At 42.7% G+C, this 19,816-nt stretch overlaps 1 protein-coding gene across 5 annotated transcripts in view; it reads left to right on the top strand.

The window, feature by feature from the left end:
* The window catches only part of LOC109951523 (potassium voltage-gated channel subfamily H member 7-like), a 170,261-nt gene that overhangs the window by 1,586 nt on the left and 148,859 nt on the right, over nucleotides 1-19,816 (top strand). For 4 of the 5 annotated variants that reach the window (XM_020586085.1, XM_020586084.1, XM_020586083.1 and 1 more), the window contains exon 2: nucleotides 50-280. In XM_020586085.1, the coding sequence (XP_020441741.1) occupies nucleotides 50-280 (231 nt within the window). Of the gene's footprint in view, nucleotides 1-49; nucleotides 281-404; nucleotides 433-19,816 lie in introns of those variants that run through there. The other variant, XM_020586087.1, reaches the window with a different exon arrangement.

Genomic DNA, 19,816 nt, shown 5'->3' with positions numbered 1-19,816 from the left:
AACAAATTAACATTGTTCCTTCCCAAATCACTCCTTTAATTTTCCACAGACAAGAAATTCATCATAGCCAATGCCCGGGTGCAGAACTGCGCTATTATCTACTGTAATGATGGCTTCTGTGAGATGACGGGCTTCTCCAGGCCAGACGTCATGCAGAAGCCGTGCACTTGCGACTTCCTGCATGGCCAGTTGACCAGCCGGCACGCAGTGGCCCAGGTGGCCCAGGCACTGCTAGGCTCAGAGGAGCGCAAGGTGGAGATCACTTATCACCGCAAGGATGGTGAGTGCCATGGTTTGTGGTTTGTCTCAGGTGGTACACACAACACATCAAGTTGCTGTTGCAGTAGTCTCACTTTAAACTGCAGTTTCTTTCACTCTAAATGTTTTCATCTCGTTTCCTTCAGATTGTTCATGCAGGATGACATATAAGAGGTGACTTTTACACTGTCTAACACTCAAGTGCACAGTAGGTAATTTTTAGTTCCGTGTTGGCTCTGTCTGGAACATTTTGCAGCAGCTGATCACTTAGTGCATCTGTTTAGAACCTGGGGGGGTGTGGGGAGAGCAGCTGTGAAATGTTTCCTCTGCTCTGAAGTCCCGTTTTAAAGTGATGCAGGCACTGGGTAGCTGAAAAAAGATGTTCATTATCCTGCACAGGATAGGGCAGCCTGGGAAGGATGTAGCTCACTTCCCTAAAGACTAATATGAAGGTAGTGAACCATATGGTTTCTGTTTCTCTTCTCATCATCTCTAATCCAAAGAATAGCATATCTGCTGTACAGTACACTGTGCAGAGATGTCACGCCTCATTTATTCAGCTAACTTACATGTTCTAATGTAAGCATTTTCACATACTGTTAGTATTCACAGATCTAACAATGGTCAGTGATGGATTATATCTGTACAGCTTTTCTATCTACTGCAGTGTATGAATAGTGCATGCAGATCATGACTTGAAATGAAAGCTGGTGTTGTTTTGCTGGGATAGAGTGACAGTTTAAACCAGTCACATCGATTGTGCTGGTAGGGAGAGTTCACATAGACCTCTCACTGTGACACATGTATTCAGATGATTAAGCCTTATTGCATAATGTTTAAGATTTAGTGAAGTTTCACCATTGCAGAAATAAGGATTAATAGTTTTATAAGACCTGTGTGGGACTCACTTGGTGTTTGTGTTGGATGTTGGAGGATCACAATGAAAAAATTCCATTTGGCTTTGTGTTTTTTTTTTTGTTTGTTTGTTTTTATCTGATTGTGTTGTGTGTGTGTGTGTGTGTGTGTGTGTGTGTGTGTGTGTGTGTGTGTTATGGCATTTTGATCAAATGAAAATCAACCAGGTGTACCTAAGCTGAGCCCGTGGTTTACAGAATTTTTTTTCACAGTTTTAATCAGGTTGAATGCAGTTTATTACTGCTGCAGAACCAAAAAGTTAGCTGAAATTATAGTGTCATGGTATCATACAAAGTGACCTATATTACATTACAAAAAACCTGTTCATACTTCTGTTTCAGTTTAACATAAAACAAAACAAATATTAAAAAAAAACTCTTTCAAAATGTTGAAATGAACAATCCATATTCAGACAATGAGAACAAAGCAGTAGCTAGCTTTATAAAACTTTGAAAACATCCATGCAGCATTCCAAATATATGCATTCTTTGGCAAAATATTAAAGCCTTTCTGAATAAGCCAGTTAGGCAAAAACCTGTAAAACCTTATTTCCACCAGCTAACCTGACACTCAGCAAAGAAGAGCCATAAAGTAAGCATCTCTGAGCCTAAGACAAATGGAATTTTCAAGGAACTTCCCAGCAGGCGCCTGTGAGCAAAGGACCATAGTTGGCAAATGCTGATCATGTGCCACAGGAGAAACATAGGGCCGAGGTGAGGAAAGGGTCTTTGCTTGCAAACAGATGCATTTTCTCCTGGATAATGAACAAGATGATGTTGGGGGGGGATTTGTTTTCCAGATCAGCTACAAATGATAACATCCTTGGAGACGTAGGTGTGTGGGGTCAGAGGTTGAAAGTTACAGAAAAATGCTTCAGGGAATAGATGGAATGCATGTAAGGTTATTTATTGAGTGGAGTGGTGTATTAGACTGCTCCTTGATACTGTCAATATGCAGTCCAAACCCTTGGTTTATATTATTTTTACTGGGGGATTTGTTGAAGTTGCATATTATTTATGTAATGTGAACTAAGTAGCTTCTTTGGTTAAAGTAACTTAGCTAATTCAGTACATGTTAGCTACGTTAACCATTTCTTTACTCGTAAAACAGGCTACATTCTGCTATCTCAGTTATTACCATTCACAAGAATTTACTCCCCAGTAAATTTATATCCTACTTCATGTGTTCTTAGTGAAAGCTAACCTTATTGATGGCTGTAACTACCGTCCTGAGTTGACGGTACAGAGAAATATGCACTCAGCTGTTTGATTCGCTTGGCGATGCTGCCAATCACACAAATGTTCATCCAAACATAGATTGATTGACAGCTCATTCTGTGTTATTCTTCTGTGCATATAACTCAGTTATTTTTCATTCAATCTGATAAGTCACTTCAAAAACACTTAAGCCTTTCGGTCATAGAGAAAACTATGATAAATACTACAATTTCCCTGTGCTTTTCAGTGCTGGCAATAAGATCCTGCCCCTGTGATTTGGAGTCATGACTTTTTATGTTTGCCACAGATTTTGCACCTAGAGTTGAAAGTGATTTAAAAATGTTTAAGTTATTTAAGTTCCATTTTGTACAACATTATTCTCTTAATTCTCATCATTCTCTTAATATTCTGCTACATTTGAGAGGAACATTTTGTACTATTTACTCCTCGTTATTTATCTGGCAGTTGTGCTGTAGTTGCTAGTTTTGTTGTATGAATTTTTCTGGCAATATTTTTATGATGGTAGGAGAATTTTCTTACAAAGTGCAAAGTGTGATTCCTAGAACGTTTTTGTGAATTTAGAGTTTCAATCACTCCCAAGGCCCATTGTCCACAATTTTTAGTGGAGGTATATATAAAAATGGGCATGTTGAAACCATTCTGAGTACTCCCATTAGTGAAAAGTACTGCCTGACAACAATATTAACATTATACAGTAACCTTCTGAGAATGTTTCTTGAACTAATTAACTGAAGAAGAATGTTCTTTGAAGGTTATAAGACTAGGGGAACATGTCACCAAGTTTCAGAAAATGTACTTTCACTTTTTACCACAAATATTTTGTTGGTCTTAAGTAAGGGACATTTTTAATGCTGGAAATTTACTCATGATGGGGTACTTTTATACTGTACTGTAAGACTTCACCCCATCAGGTCTGATGCCTCTCGGGCGTAGCTGGAGGTTTCAGTCTGCATTGATCTGCTGAGCAAACAGCATTAATGAGGATACAAATACCTTCATGTTGCATTGATGTTCAAAAACAGTGTATTGGAGAAGGGAATCAATGATGGCCAAGCGGCCGCCTACCACTGGCTAGGCCTCAGGAGGTTTGGATAAAAAGAGCTCAAGGGCTTCTGACTATTGGACTCATTACCATTTTGTATCTTGTACCTTTAATTACCTCGGTGTTTTCCTCTCACCTGACACGGAGCTTCTCCAGGGAAGGTCAGACAGCTGTTTCAACTTGGCAGGCTGCTCTTATGGTCTCTTTTTTTATAATAAACAAATATTCCTGTACAGCTAATCATACTGTACATCATCATTTGGCATGACTTTACAGTTCTGTTGTTTGTAATCTAGTGACAAGTTTTATCTTATAATTTTAAAAAAGAAAAATTTCAAACGATGCAGGAATGAAAATCAGGTGCAAAGCATTAATGTGATGAAATTTAAAATATGATTTTAGGATACAGCCATTTAAGAAATAGTTTAATTTTAGAAGTCCTTGTGTCTGTCCTTCCTTCATCTAACATACACCCAATTCTCAGCCCCCATCTCTATTACCTTAAGTACTGGAATTCCAGGGCAGTGTTACTGTGGCTAGTTGATCTTCTCTCCTGGTGGGTCACTGAAGTTTCTGCAAGGCAATCTTCTTTTTAATCTTGTGATCCAGGGTCTGCATTAATGCACCACTCACTGTCCTTTACAATCCATGAATAAAGAGTGCGCTTATCTGCACAATTTTTGGGATGCTCTTAATGCCTCTGTGTGCCCTGTATACTGTAGGTGAAGTAGTTGTAATTTATGTGGTAAGACAGATTTTCAGATTTTGACATTTATGTCATTTTGATTTTTGTCAAGCGCTCCCCACAGTTTCACATAATTTCCTACAGTGTTGTCCCATACAACTGTTATCTTTAGCATCACTGCATTAACAGATGTGATTTTTCAGCAATATCAAAAAAGAAATTCCTGTAAATATAACATTCTGAGTGTCATTTTGTACTTTTGTAGCTTAAGAGTGAACTGTATAATCACTTGGCATTTCATTAAGTGTTATTTAACCTAGCTTCATATATAAGTTCTAATTGCAGACTCTCTTCCACTTCTCCTGCATTTATCATGAAGGGAGTCGCGAACAGCTTGATATCGTTCTCAATGGAGGAAAAATCTTGGAAGCGCTGAGAAAATTCTGTCATGAGAGATGTGATCACAGACACATATTTCCCCTTTTTATCAGAGAGCTTGGCCTTTGGAAACGTAGATCTGATTTCACACAGTGTGGGGAAGTGCGCGACATTGAAGGTGCGCAACTGTGCCCCAAACAGTCGGAGCTTCACACAGAATGCTTTCATGTGCCCGTGAAGCTGCGGTACGAGTTGGTCTTTGCCTTGTAGGTTCTTGTTGAGTGTGTTGAGGTGTTCAGTGAGATCAACTAAAAACGCCAGGTCTGCCAACCATAGAGGGTCACTCAGCTCATGAAGAGGTTGGTTCTTTTTTTCCAAAAACTGGTTGATCTCTGATCTCAAAGAATAAAACCGCCAAAGCACGGAGCCGCGACTTAGCCAGCGCTCTTCTGAATGTAGAGCAGGTCCCCATATTCAGCATCAACAATATATATAAATATATATATATTTATATATATTGTTGTTTTTAAGGAGACATGTGTCTCCGGGTCCCACAGACCCGAACAGAGCACAAGGGTTAAGTTGCTCAACAGTCTGGGGTCGGCCTTGTCATATTTTGCGCAACACATTTTCAATGGGAGACAGGTCTGGACTGCAGGCAGGCCAGTCTAGTACCCGCACTCTTTTACTATGAAGCCAAGCTGTTGTAACACATGCAGAATGTGGCTTGGCATTGTCTTGCTGAAATAAGCAGGGATGTCCTTGAAAAGACATTGCTTGAATGGCAGCATATTTTGCTCTAAAACCTGTACCGTACAATCCGGACTATAAGCCGCTACTTTTTTCACAAGCTTTGAACCCCGCGGCTTAAACAACGATGCGGCTAATTTATGGATTTTTACGGGCTAACGAGCTTCATGCCGCCAATACATTTAGCCTCGTCACATAAGACCGATGAAATTACCAACAGGTCACAGTGGACCAATGAAACTGTTCGAATTAAATCAAATGCACTCACACTAAATTCTTCAGATCAGTCATTTTGTGCTTCATGCACAGACCCTCATCATGGAAAACGCACGAAGAAATGCACATGATGCAGCTTTCAAGTTAAAGGCGATCGATCTGGCTGTCGAAGAAGGAAATAGAGCTGCTGCAGGTAAGCTTGGTATCAGTGAATCGATGGTGAAACGATTTAGTTAACCAGCCCTGTTACAGGCACTGTTCGGAAAAAGCATTTATATAATTAAAAGTAAAAAAATGTGTAACATCTTTCTGCGTAAATGTCTCATGTTACAACGTGGACACCTTTAGCTTATAAAGTGCGGCCTATATATGTACACTTTTTTTTCTTCTTAAATTTAGTGGGCGCAGCTTATAGTCAGGTGCGCTCAATAGTCCGGATTTTACGGTATGTACTTTTCAGCATTAATGGTGCCTTCACAGATGTGCAAGTTACCCATGCCATTGGCACTAACACACCCCCATACCAGCACAGATGCTGGCTTTTGAACTTTGCGCTGATAAAAATCTGGATGGTCCTTTTCTACCACCTTTTTAGATAGTCGAATGGGTTGTTTCCTAACCGGAGGATTAGCGGTTCGATTCCCGGCTTGTCCAGTCAACATGTCGAAGTGTCCTTGAGGAAGACACTGAACCCCCAGTTGCTTCTGGTGATAACACCAGTGTGTGACTGTGTGAGTATTTGTGAGTGCAAATGGGTGAATGGCCAAATAGTGTAAAAGAACTTTGAGTGTACTGCAATGCATAGAAAAGCGCTATACAAGTACAAGACCATTTACCTGACGTCCATGATTTCCAAAAACAATTTTGAAATGTGGACTCGTCAGACCACAGCACACTTTGCCACTTTGCATCAGTCTATCTCAGATGAGCTCTAGCCCAGAGAAGCTGCCAGCATTTCTGGGTGTTGATGTATGGCTTTCGCTTTGCATGGTAGAGTTTTAACTTGCACTTGTAGATGTTGCGACGAACTGTGTTAACTGACAATGGTTTTCCAAATGTTCCTGAGCCTGCATGGTAATATCCTTTACAGAATGATGCCTGTTTTTAATGCAGTGCTGCCTGAGGAATCAAAGGTCATGGGCACTCAGTGTTGGTTTATGGCCTTGCCACTTACATGCAGAGATTTCTCTGGATTCTCTGAATCTTTTGATGATATTATGGATTGTAGATGATGAAATACCTAAATTCATTGCAATTGTACATTGAGAAATATTGTTCTTAAACTGTTGGACACAAAGTAGTGAACTGCTCCCCATCCTTGCTTGTGAATGACTGAACAGTTTGAACATTACATATCTTGTCTTTGTGGTGTATTAAATTAAATATGGGACAAAAAGGATTTGCAAGTCATTGTATTTTGTTTTTATTTATGTTTTACACAATGTCCCAGCTTCATTCGAGTTGGGGTTTGTACAGTAAATGGGCTGAAACATCCATCTATCCATCCATCCATCTTCCTCTGCTTCTCCGGAACCGGGGCGCAGGGGCAGCAGTCTAAGCAAAGATGCCCAGATTTCCCTTTCCCTAGACACTTCCTCCAGCTCCTCCAGGGGAATGCGAGAGACATAGTCCCTCCAGCGTGTCCTGGGTCTTCCCCGGGGCCTCCTTCCAGTGGGACATGCCCGGAACACTTCCCCAGCAAGGCACCCAGGAGGCATCTGAAGCAGATGCCCGACCCTCCTCAGCTGGCTCCTCTCAATGTGGAGGAGCAGCGGTTTTACTCTGAGCTCCTCCCGGGTGACTGAGCTCCTCACCCTATCTCTAAGGGAGCTCCCCGCCACCCTGCAGAGAAAGCCCATTTCAGCTGCCTGTATCTGGGATCTTATCCCACGACCCAAAGCTCATGACCATAGGTGAGAGTCAGAATGTAGATCGACCGGTAAATCGAGAGCTTCGCCTTGCATTACTGCAGAAGCTGCATTGATCCGCCTGTCAGTCTCCTGTTCCATCCTTCCCTCACTAGTGAACAAGACCCCAAGATACTTAAACTCCTCCACTTGAGGCACTGTCTGTGCATGTGCCTGTTGAGAGACGTTCATATAGAGCATCATTTCTTCAAACTGCACTTGAGAGCAAGGAGCCTTACAGTAAAGGCCGGGTAGTTGGAAAGCTCATGGGTCTGGGATTTACTTTCTTCTGGCAGGGTTTTGTAAAATAAAGTCGCATGGTCTCTTCAAATGCCAGTTCTTCAGTATAATGAGACAGTGAAACAGTGAGATTTGATTTGCAAGAAGAGGTGATCTATTTTCATCTGGAACTAATACAAATGGTAAAACAAGTGGAGTTTGTAACTACAGCTAATGCTACAGTCACTGCTTCTTATTCTGCAGCCTTTTATTTGTTACTGAATGCATTCAGTATTGCAAATAAAGTGTGCACAGTAGAGACTATGCATTTAAATCTCCTTGTCTTAATGGCAGCTTCAGAAATCACTGAGTAAAAATAAACAGTTCTAACCAGCACAGTACATATTTAGAGTACTCAGCACCTCTTGCTCCATTTATTGATTCAAACAGAATAATCACAGTGTTTTGCTTTCCATACTAAAGAGTAGACTCCATGGTGAATGAAGAAATCTATAAGCTCAGTACATGGTTAAAGCTCTCACTTGCAAATAGTTGAGACTGAAAATGCCACACTATAAATACTAATACAATTATAAATAAAAGTTGGTTGTGCTTCACTGATGCACTGGTGCTCACTGAGGTAAGTCTTTTCTTTTGCTTTTAAAATGTTTCACATCAGTGCAAAAAGATACTGTTGCAATGCAGAAACTGTTCAAAATATGGTGCCTTCACAAAATATAAGCATATCTGTTGTTGCACTTAAAAATGATGTATGTAATGAAAAAATCACCATCACACTTCTTATAGTTTTATGACTCTTTCTTGTTTAATGTATATTTGTTAAGCTATTACTGAAGCAAGTAAGGCTGCCACTAACATCTTTTTAATTGGCAATCAAACTATTATCAGAATTGGAATCTGCTTTATTGGCCAGGTGTGTCGGACACATAATGAATTTGACTCTGTTACATCGGCTCAATGTGCATGTACATATCCCCATGCAAGGGGCAAGTAAACAGTAAACCAGCATAAGGCTGTGTAATATAACAAAATAAGCAGTATTAACAAGCAACAAACAGTGCAAACAATGCAAAATAAACAGGCAGTAAACAATGCAGACAGACGAGGAATGCTCATTGTGAAATGAGATAAATGGGAATAAAAACAGAGCGCTTATAAACAGAGAACTGTACGGATCTGTATATTGTCATCTGTACAAGGTATATTTGCAGGTATTGCACTGAGGGTTATTGTCCAGTCATACTGTTGTTGGTGTTCATAAGAGTGATGGCCTGGAGGAAGAAACTGTCCCTGTGCCTGGTTGTCTTAGTGCACAGTGACTTGTAACGCCCTCCAGAGGGGAGGAGTTCAAACAAATTGTATCCGGGGTGTGAGGGGTCTGCAGTGATCCTCTCCGCCCTCCTTTTGACCCGTGAGGTGTACAGGTCCTCCATGGAGGGCAGGCTCACACCAGTGACCTTTTCTGCAGTCCTGACTGTCCACTGAAGTCTGTGCATGTCCTGTTTGGTGGCTGAGCCAAACCAGACAGTGATGGAGATGCAGAGAACAGACTCGATGATTCCTCTGTAGAACTGTACCAGCAGCTCCTGGGGCAGGTTGAACTTCTTGAGCTGGTGCAGGAAGTACATCCTCTGCTGTGCCTTCTTGGTGATGGTCCTGATGTTGGATGTCCACTTCAGGTCCTGGGAGATAGTGGAGCCCAGGAACTTGAAGGACTTTACTGCTGATACAGTGCTGCCAAGTACAGTGAGTGGGGGTAAGGTGGGGGGTCTTCCTGACGTCCACTGTCATCTCCACTGTTTTGAGTGTGTTCTTCTCCACAGGACCAGCTGCTCAACCTCCCATCTGTAGGCTGACTCGTCGCCGTCTCGGATGAGACCAATGACTGTTGTATCATCAGCAAACTTTACAAGCATAACAGTGGGGTCCTTTGAGATGCAGCCATTGGTGTAGGGTGAAAACAGCAGAGGGGAGAGCACACATCCCTGGGGGGTGCCTGTGCTTATTGTCCAGGTGCTGGATGTGGTTTTTCCCAGCCTCACCTGCTGCTTCCTGTCTGTTATGCAGTGCCATGTTAATTGCATCGTTCACTGACCTGTTTGCCCAGTAGGCGAATTGCTGGGAGCCTACGGTGTCCTTCAGGTGGGCCAACACCAGTATTTCCAGCACTCAAAAAACCCATAGATTCAAGTCAAGTCAAGATTTTATTTGCCATTTATGCATAAACAGACAGTCTAGACATATAGGAATTCTTGTGCAGCTCTCCTTTGGAGTCAGGCAAGGAATCAAAAGCCAGAAAGAACACTTAGTCCTATAATAAAACAGTTACATAAAGGCAACAAAGCATTAAAATGCAATAAACAAAAATAGGGTAATAGTATTTTCTCCAGTGAACTTCAAACATTGCACTTAGTGTTTCACATGGTGGATTTGGATATGGCATTACACTTGGTGAGGTAGTGAAAGGTTATAACCTACTAAACAGAGTTTATATTTATGCTTGTTTCCATTGCTTGGTAGAGAATGTCCTGCTATTACTCAGGTCCCACAAGAGAACACTGTTGATGAGATGCTTTTACAAACATACCTTATGGAACATTTCTGTATTATTATTGTGCATGTCTAATAAGGGGTTATTGCACATATATTCAAGGTCAAAGTGTTTGTCATATGCACAGTTAGGAAACGTTTTCCCCAATGAAATTCTTACTTGAATGCCACATAAAACAAGTGAAATATAAAGTAGATGAGCAATAACAAATCTAAATAGGCAGTAACACAAATCTAAGGCACTTTAAAGCAGCAGGTGAAGGAAGCAAATAAAAATACAACAGGAACACAATATAATGCAATTATGCCTGTGCAGAATGAGAATGTAAACAGTACAGATGGAATCAAATGAGGTAGATCCTGAGTCAGCTGTTTTAAGAGTCTGATGGCAGTCAGAAAGAAATAGTTTTTCAGTCTAGAGGTCCTGCATTCTACACTTCTGAGCCTTCGACCGGAGGGTAGGGATACGAACAGTCCGTTCTGGGGGTGGGTGGGGTCCTTGAGGATGGAGGCAGCTTTCCTACACATTCTGCGGTGGTAAATGCTCTGCAGAGAGGGCACTGGAGTCCTGGTGATCTTCTCCGCAGTCTTTACCACTCTCTGCAGGCGCTTGTGGTCCCTCACAGTAGTGCTGCCATACCAGACAGTGATGCAGCTGGTCAAGATGCTCTCAACGATGCAACTGTAGAAGTTGCTGAGAATCCTAGGTGACATGCCAAACCTCCTCAGCCTCCTCAGGAAGTACAGCCACTGTTGGGCCTGCTTGACCAGCTGTGTGGTGTTAAGTGTCCAGGTGAGGTCCCTACTGATGTGGACACCCAGGTATTTGAAGCTGCTCACCCTCTCCACTTCGAGCCCCCGGATGAACAGTGGCCAATGAGATCTCCTCTCCTTCCTCATGTCCATTATCATCTCCTTCGTCTTGTCTGTGTTGAGGCTGAGATTATTGTCCTTGCACCAAGAGTCAGAAAGTCCAGGAGCCAGTTACAGAGGGTGGGGTGCAGACCCAGTGTGGACAGTTTGTGGGGGATAACTGTGTTGAAGGTGGAGCTGTAGTCAGTGAAGAGTATCCTGATGTAAGAGTCTCAAATTTTCCAGGTGAGAAAGAGAATAGTGGAATATATTCTCACATTTTTGTATTTGCCATCATTCATACTGCGGCAGGAAAAAAGCTGTTGTAAAGTCTTGTTGTGTGTGTGATGATACTGTCCGCCCTGCTGTGCCTGAGGTTGTAGGTGCAGTTTTTGTGTCTGGGCAGAGAGTGAGCTGGATGGCGTGGATCCCTGAGTATGTTCTCCGCCCTTTTATGACAGCGCTGTGTATATAGCGTGTCCATAGCAGGCAGTTCTGTCCCAGTGATCCTCTCTGCAGTCTGTAATACCCTTTGAAGAGCCTTCTTCTCTGCCTGTGTGGTGTTACCATACCACACTGTGATGCCAGTAGTGAGGATGCTCTCTACCAGTCCTCTATAAGCTTAGATGAGAGGGCAACAGTTCAACCCAGCTTTTCTGAGCCACGTGATGAAGTATACTCGCTGCTGGGCTTTTTTCACTGTGGCAGCTGTGTTCAGTGACCAGCTCAGGTCAGATGTCACCTGCAGGCCCACGAACCTGTGGCTGTCAGCCCTCTCCACCTCAGTCCCTTTGATGGTCAGAGGCAGCAGAGGAGAGGGGTTCTTCCTGAAGTGTGCTATTATTTTTTTTTGTCTTGTTTATGTTGAGGATGAGGTCATTCTCCTCTCCATAAACAAGAATGTCATTCACCAAGCTTCTGTAACCCGACTCGTCTCCCCCCTTGATGAGGCCCAGAATGGTGGTGTCATCAGCATATTTAATGATGATGGTGTTGTCATGGTTGGAGACACAGTTGTGGGTGTACAGGGTGAAGAGTTTGGGGCTGAGACAGCAGCCCTGCGGTGAGCCTGTACTGATCGTGAGCTCAGCAGACACCCGCCCTCCCATTCTAACTACCTGTGGTCTTTCAGTCAGGAAGTCCAGAATCCAGTTACAGGTGGGAGATGGGGCATCTCATCTTCCCAATCAGCCTGCCTGGGCGAATGGTGTTAAATGCAGAACTGTAATCCAGGAAGAGCATCCTAGCATATGTACTGCTTTTGTACAGTTGTATCAGTGTATGGAATAAAGCCAGAGCTGTCGCGTCATCCACTGATCTGTTGGGGTGGTAGGCAAACTGGAGGGGGTCTACAGTGTCCGGGACCATGTGGTTAACGTGTGTGAGGACCAGTTTCTCTAAGCACTTCATGGTGACTGATGTGAGCGCCACTGGCCTGAAGTCATTCAGAGTGGATGTGTTTGATGTCTTAGGGACTGGCATGATAATGGACTTTTTGAAAATGTGAGGAACTACTGCTTGGGTTAAAGACAGGTTGAAGATGTCTGTATACACACTAGCTAGTTGATGCCCAAAGGCTCTCAACACTCTTAAGGGGGACACCGTCTTGTCCCGCCGCCTTATGGGGGTTTACCTGTTTCAGGGCCTGTGTGTGCATCACCTGAAAAGCAGTGTCCTCCGGGTCACGGGGATTTTGAGGGGGTGTCTGTGTTCATCCTGTCAAACCTCACATAGAAGTTGCTGAGTCTGTCCGGAAGGGTGGCATCCTGGGGTGCTGTGTTGGTTAATTTGTTCCTGTAGTTTGTGACTGCCTGGATTCCCTGCCACATACTGCGCGTGTTGTTATTCATATAGTAGCTCTCCCAGTGGCGGGCCGTGCATTTGGTACCTGGGCCTTCAGTGGAGACTTACCCGACTTAATTCACCTCTTAATACCACCACTGTACGTCGCAATTATAAAAACCATCAATGTTATACAAAAACGCAATATAATAAAGTGTGGCATTACAGAGAGAGAGGTATTGAGGGTGAATACCGTTTTTACTAAAGCAATAAACCCAGTTAAGACAACTCCAAAACCTCTACACTACAACCGCAACTGTGATCTCTGCGTTTCAGTTCCATCGTAAGCCCTTTTCTAGTTTTGCTCTGACCAACCAATCAGAGGACGGAAAAATGCTGACATCATTGTGGGCCAGCTAGCTGGCCCTGTGAGGCGAATTTGAAATCTGATTGGTTAAAGAAACAGTCCCATTGCTAATATAGTTTAAGTTACATGGGCCAGCACTTCAGATTCTGAAGGCCCTGGGCAGATTAGATTGACATGGCAACACATAGAGGCTGAAATCTGATTGGACAAAAAACTAACACCCACATACACGTACTGGAAGCGGTGCAGCCAAGAGAAATACTACGAAATGAGGAGAACAGACTGTTGGGAATAAATTAATACAATTTCATGGAACAAATATTAGAACTTCGGTTGTGAAGGACTGGTTCTGCCACTGAGCCCTCCAGTTTTTGGAAGTATTCTCTCTTTGCAGCTCTGATGGACTTCTGTAGCTCATACCAGGTTTTCCTGTACTCTGCTTGGTCCCCTGACTTAAAAGCCACTCATGTCTTCCTGATTTTCTGTTTTATATCCCTATTAAACTCTGTTTTTTGGTTGAGGAACACACGCACCATTCTAGCTGGTGCGCATATGGATGTGCACCAGCTGATGTAGTCACTCACAGTCTCTGCATATTCATGGATGTCATCTGTGCCCCTTTGAAGATGCTCCAGTCTGTGGCCTCTAGACAGCCCCGCAGGCTGGCCTGTGAACAGTCGTTCCATGTGTTAAAAGTTCTCGCTTTGCCTTGATTCGTTTGGTGTAAGCAGGTTTTAGCCAGATTGCTAGGTGGTCAGATCTACCAAAATGAGGCTTAGGTTCAGCTGAGAACGCATTGCTGATGTTACTGTAACATTGGTCCAGTGTTTTGTTTCCTCTAGTAGGAAAGATTACAAACTGATACAGTTTAGGCATGCTTTTCCTGAGATTGCAGTGGTTAAAATCTCCCAGAATAATAAAAGCAGCATCAGGATATGTGTTTTCATTCTCATTAATCATTCTGTACAGTTCCTTCAATGCAGTTTCCTCTTTGCCTGGAGGGCGGGGGGTGGGAAAGGGGCACATACACTACACTCACAATGATACATTGCAGCTCTCGAGGTAAATAAAATGGCCATAGGTTTAGTGTTACATATTTCACATCTTCAGAATAGAATTTGGAGATAATCTTACAGTCTTTGCACCAGGTGTCAGGTCCACTCGGCGCGACTTGCCTCTCTTTCTTTTTTCTCTCCTGCTTCTCTCTTTTTTTGTGGGATCCGCGCCTCAGCTGTGTTGCTTTTTGTAATTAGTGACTCGTGGGTTGTCGCGCACAGCTGAGGCGCGTTAGGTAATGATTTCCTTACCTTATTTATACCTCTGGCGGACACTCTGCCGTCCCGGGGGATTAACTACTGTAACGTGCATACCCCGTAACAGCCCTTTTTTCGTGGTGTGTATAAGACGTATTTTGTTTTCCACGCTGACAGTTCCTGTGCTGTGGACCGCTTTGTTTGTTTTTTTGTCCATGAGGTTAGCCAGACGTTACTTTTTGTTATCCACGCTGATGGTTCCTGTGCTGTGGATTTCTGTTTTCGTTCGCCTATCCTCCTAGTTCAGTTTGTCTTTTCACCTGTTGTCCTGTTCCTCCCACTCTCCTGGTTTCTGCCGTTAGCCTGTCTGCTCCCCTGGTCATCCCGGTCTCCTCCACCATCTCTGCCCCACTTTGCTGTTTATAAATGTTTACGGCCCTATGTTGTTGCTTTGTGTTTTGTTCCATTAAACCTCCTTTTTTTTACTAGCACCTGGGTCAGCAGTCTTGAGTCCTACCATAGTTCTCCCTCACCCTTCTGGTGAGGGGGATTAACCATAACACCAGGACTGTTTGATGAAGGCGACCGTTCCTCCTTCGTGGGTCTTGCCACCTTCAGTGGCGCTGTGATCTTGTCTGAACACAGAGTAACCATCCATAGATATACCCTCATCCGGAGTCTCTTTTCCCAGCCATGTATCACAAAAAGACAGCAGGGAGCAGTCCTGTATGTCCTTCTGTGAGGTAATCTGAGTGTGGAGTTCATCCAGTTTATTATCCAGAGACTGGACATTTGTGAACAGTATAGCGGGGAGGGCTGCCGCTGCTAACCAAGCACCAGAGCCTCCATTCGACTCCCCCGTCTGCCTCGTCTCCGCTTCGGTTTGTTATCGCAAGAGCTATCTGCCTGGGGGTTGGCCTGGTGTCGTGTTGACATAGCATATTAGCTCTGGATATGAGTCCAACATGCTTGGGTCAGAATCTCCAAAAAGACTGCACTCTCTTAGCAGTAACAAAGTTGCCCGGTCATAAATAAAGTTTGTGGTCTTAACTGTTGATTTAACGTGGCACAAATAAGCAAAAAAGACAAAAGAGAAGCAACCTGACTCCGAGTGGACTGCGATGTCGCAACCTGAGGAGCGCCAACTTGAAAGAAAACCCGGTGTACTCTCTTATAAAACAAAGTAAAGCAGATCACCACATATGAGAAGATGGAACCTGCAGCAGTTTGGAATTCCTATTTGAAAAATGACTCAAATATTGACTATAACATACCTGCTGATTTAGAGCTAGAAGTAAAATGTATTTATCTATATTCATTGAAATTGCCTTACTATCATGAGCCTTCACCATTTAAAAACAACACAATACATATTGCACATTCCTCACAAGCCGTATTTCATATATTGCACATTTCCCGATATTAAGTACAAAATGCTCAAATAAAACAATTACTGACCTCTGTGCATGTTTAATAATGCATATTCCTTCAATGTTATTGCAGTTTTCCCCTTTTGACTGTTGTATTATTTTGTCTAATTCCTTATGGCACAAAGGAGAGGAAGTAGTGTTGTGTTTTACCTGATGGGGGTCTGCCACTGTGTATCATTACACAGTTTCTAATGTCCTGATACAATGGATGATATTCAACCTATAGAACATCCTGAAACCCAGCCTTTTACTATAGACCAAGTCCTCTGATATTTCTGTCTGCCTGATTAGTTTACTTGCTTTGGCCTTGAATAAATTTAACTTCCTCAAGCAGTACAGACAAAGTTTCAGTTTTTTTCATGATGGAAACTCCAGCTGAAAGAAACATTCAGTTTAGTCTGGGCTTGTATTTCTTTGGCACCCTGTATGAACAGGACATTAACACCAGTTTGATTAGTTAATGCAGGCAAAATAAAGAATTCAGCTTTAGTAATTAATTTATGGGAATGACACATCAGATAAAAAGGTATAAGTTGAGAAGTAATTAAGCATGGATGTTTGTTTTGCTTGCACAAATGTGCACCAATGATCTACAAATGAATGAGACCAATTGGGTGCTGATATACTAAGCCTATGCTTGAAATGTTAATATTCATTTAGCAAAAATGGATAGAGCACATTGAATTGAAATATTATAGCTGTCCTGATCACATGGATTGCCAACCACATGGAGGTAGCAGTTGTTTGGTCCCTACAGACATCTCATCTCATTTTCTATACCGCTTAGTCCTGAACGGGGTCGCCCAGCCAGCATCAGGCGAAAGGCATGGACAGGTCGCCGGTCCAATGCAGGGCCAACACGCAGACGAACAACCACACACACACACACACACATTCCTACGGGCAATTTAGAGACCAGAGCGAATGGGCAACGGGACTCCTTGTTGGGGAATCGAACCCTACAGACATCAGTAAGTTAATACACCATTAGACTATCAGTTTAGTTAGATGCCCAACCTGAGCAAATAATGCTAAATGCAAAGTTATTATTGCAGTGTATGCAAGAGAACGTGTAATGATGTTATAAAACTGACCAGTATCCATTCATCTTAGCTTGTAACATTCACATCACCACTGACTTTCAGAAACATTCAATTTGTTCATTTTTAAGTGAAAGTGCTTCACCATGTCAGCCTTCTTAATGGCTGTGTTGCTGACCTAGCATGTAAACATCACCAGTTATTTATTTTTCCTGATGTCAGAAAGAGGCAGAGCAGACTTAAACCTTCTGATTCATTTTTTGGTGTGCAGTTAATTGATTGTGTCAACTCTAATCTGAACTTGGCCCACTCATTTACTGGAGTCATTGAAATATTCTGCTTTATTTGGCCTTGCACTGTGTACGAAAACCTGAAATGCATGAAAACATTTAGATATTTAGAAACTTGGGCTGGGCAAGGTAATGCGTTATTTTTGCCATACCGACAATTATTTTATCGCACATTAACGCGGTTTATTTTTATTATTATTATTTTGAAAGTCCATTGCTCGCTGGCTCTGAATACACATACAGGCAAACCATGGGTCACAGGAGGGGTGGGGTGTTGATCAGTACTGGCTTGAGATGGGTGTCATCACGCGTCTCAACCAATAAGAACATTTGGGGCAGCCTAAGACTGCTGCAGCGCTCACGTGAGCTGGAACTGAATAGAACTGGCAGGGACAGAAAAATGGAGAAAGGTAAAGGACTCTTATGTGGACATTTTCAATTTAAATCACTTCCGCACAGCAGAGTTGATAGAACCAAAGTCATTTGTAGTCACTACAAAGCTGAATTTTGATATCATCGGAGTACTTTGAGTCTGAAGTATTACTTAAATGCAATACACACTGTTGATGCCAACAAATCACCCACCCAAACAAATAGCGGAGGGAGGCTTCGGCAGACTACTGGGGCCTATTGCACAAAACTAGGATAAGGGATTAAACCGGGATATCTTGGTGATCCTGGCACAATTTATCTGTGATCCGGCTGCACTAAAACTGGATTAAATGGCGGTAGGATGTTATGGTATAAATTACCATGGAGATTTATTCTGTGGAGCTAGCCTGCTCCAGACCAGGCTAAGTTCCAGGATTTATTTAATCTCATCCCTCATGTCAGTCAGCAGTCACCACAAACGGAAACCAATAGTTATTTCACTGCACACTATACATTGTTATCACATATAATTAGACCCATATTCATTTGAATGGTGTGTAACTTTCAAAATAAAGCTACATATTTCAAAAGTATGAAGTTGAGAAAATGTCTGAATAGAAGCATGGATGTTCTCGAGGAGCTGAACATGAAATAGCTGAAAGCATGCTGAAGGAGAATTTTTTCATTCATTTGAATGGGGCAGAATTTTCAGAATAAAGCTAAATAGCCTCAACATGGACAAGACGAAGGAGATGATAGTGGACATGAGGAAGGAGAGGAGAAGTCATCGGCACTGTTCATCCGGGGGCTCGAAGTGGAGAGGGTGAGCAGCTTCAAATACCTGGGCGTCCACATCAGTGAGGACCTCACTTGGACACTTAACACCACACAGCTGGTCAAGAAGGCCCAATGGCGGCTGTACTTCCTGAGGAGGTTTGGCATGTCGCCTAGGATCCTTTGCAACTTCTACAGCTGCATCATTGAGAGCATCTTGACCAACTGCATCACTGTCTGGTATGGCAGCACTACTGCTATGGACCGCAAGTGCCTGCAGAGAGTGGTAAAGACTGTTGAGAAGATCACCAGGACTCCACTGCCCTCTCTGCAGAGCATTTACCACCGCAGGGTGCGTAGGAAAGCTGCCTCCGTCCTCAAAGATCCCACCCACTCCCAGCACGGACTGCTCAATTCTCTGCCCTCTGGCCGGAGATTCAGAAGTGTGAAATGCAGGACCAGTAGACTGAAAAACTCTTTCTTTCCCTCAGCCATCAGACTCCTAAACAGCTGAGGCGTTTATTACCAGGAAATACGTGATGTACTGTTTACATTCTCAGTTTGCACATGCATAATTGCACATTGACTGTTGACTGCTGCTCCAATGCAGCATACATGTATTATATTCTTTTATTATATTGCTGCATTTGTTGCTGCTTAAAGTGTCCTAGATTTTGTGTTACATGCATAATTGCACAATGACTCTGCTGCACATGCTGCTCCCATGCAGCATACATTCTGTTATATTCTTATATATTTTTTATTATATTGCTGCATCTGTTGCTGCTTAACCTCTTAGGACCTGGCGTACACATGCATGTACATCACATTTTGGGTTATATTACCACAGAAGTTAATTCTGCTTAACTGAGACCTTTTGGCCACATATATGAACACTTACACTGCCATCTAGTGGTGTTGAAAGAGTACAACACTCTACACGTAAAATTCCAAATGGCGGAGAAGACAAGAGAAAGTTCGGGTGGGCACTCCAAGCCCAAACATGGACAAGGTAAGAAATCCAATCATATTTCATGGCTAATTTTTGGCGAGATATGCATGAAAGAATTGTAATTTTGTTATGACATGCAAAATTGGTGAAAATAAGTAAAGGTGTTGATAGAGTATGCTGCTAAACATGACTCAGTATTGTTGAAAATGTTAATAACGAGCAGGTGTGTGAGTGAGTGTGTGTGTGTGTGACGTCTACGCACATGTAGCAGGTTAAAATGGCTACATGTTTAGTTTTGACATAAACAAGACACCCCTCTATTTTTTGTTAATAGTGAATTTACACTCAGGCTATATACACTTTGGTTTAATACTATTTTAAGACCGTAGAGGACGCTACTGCTCCGTGGATCCATGGGGAGGAACTTTTGTTTCTGGCTTAGCGTGGTACGTCAGTATTACAGGTACACCGGCTTTGTTAAGACGTAACATGTCTGTTCCTCTGCATTATTTCACAGGTACTGTA

This window comes from Monopterus albus, unplaced genomic scaffold (assembly GCF_001952655.1).
Source record: "Monopterus albus unplaced genomic scaffold, M_albus_1.0 scaffold394.1, whole genome shotgun sequence".
Taxonomy (NCBI): Eukaryota; Metazoa; Chordata; class Actinopteri; order Synbranchiformes; family Synbranchidae; genus Monopterus; species Monopterus albus.
Note: the sequence above shows the minus strand (reverse complement) of the source record. Positions and strands in the feature narration are given on the sequence as shown.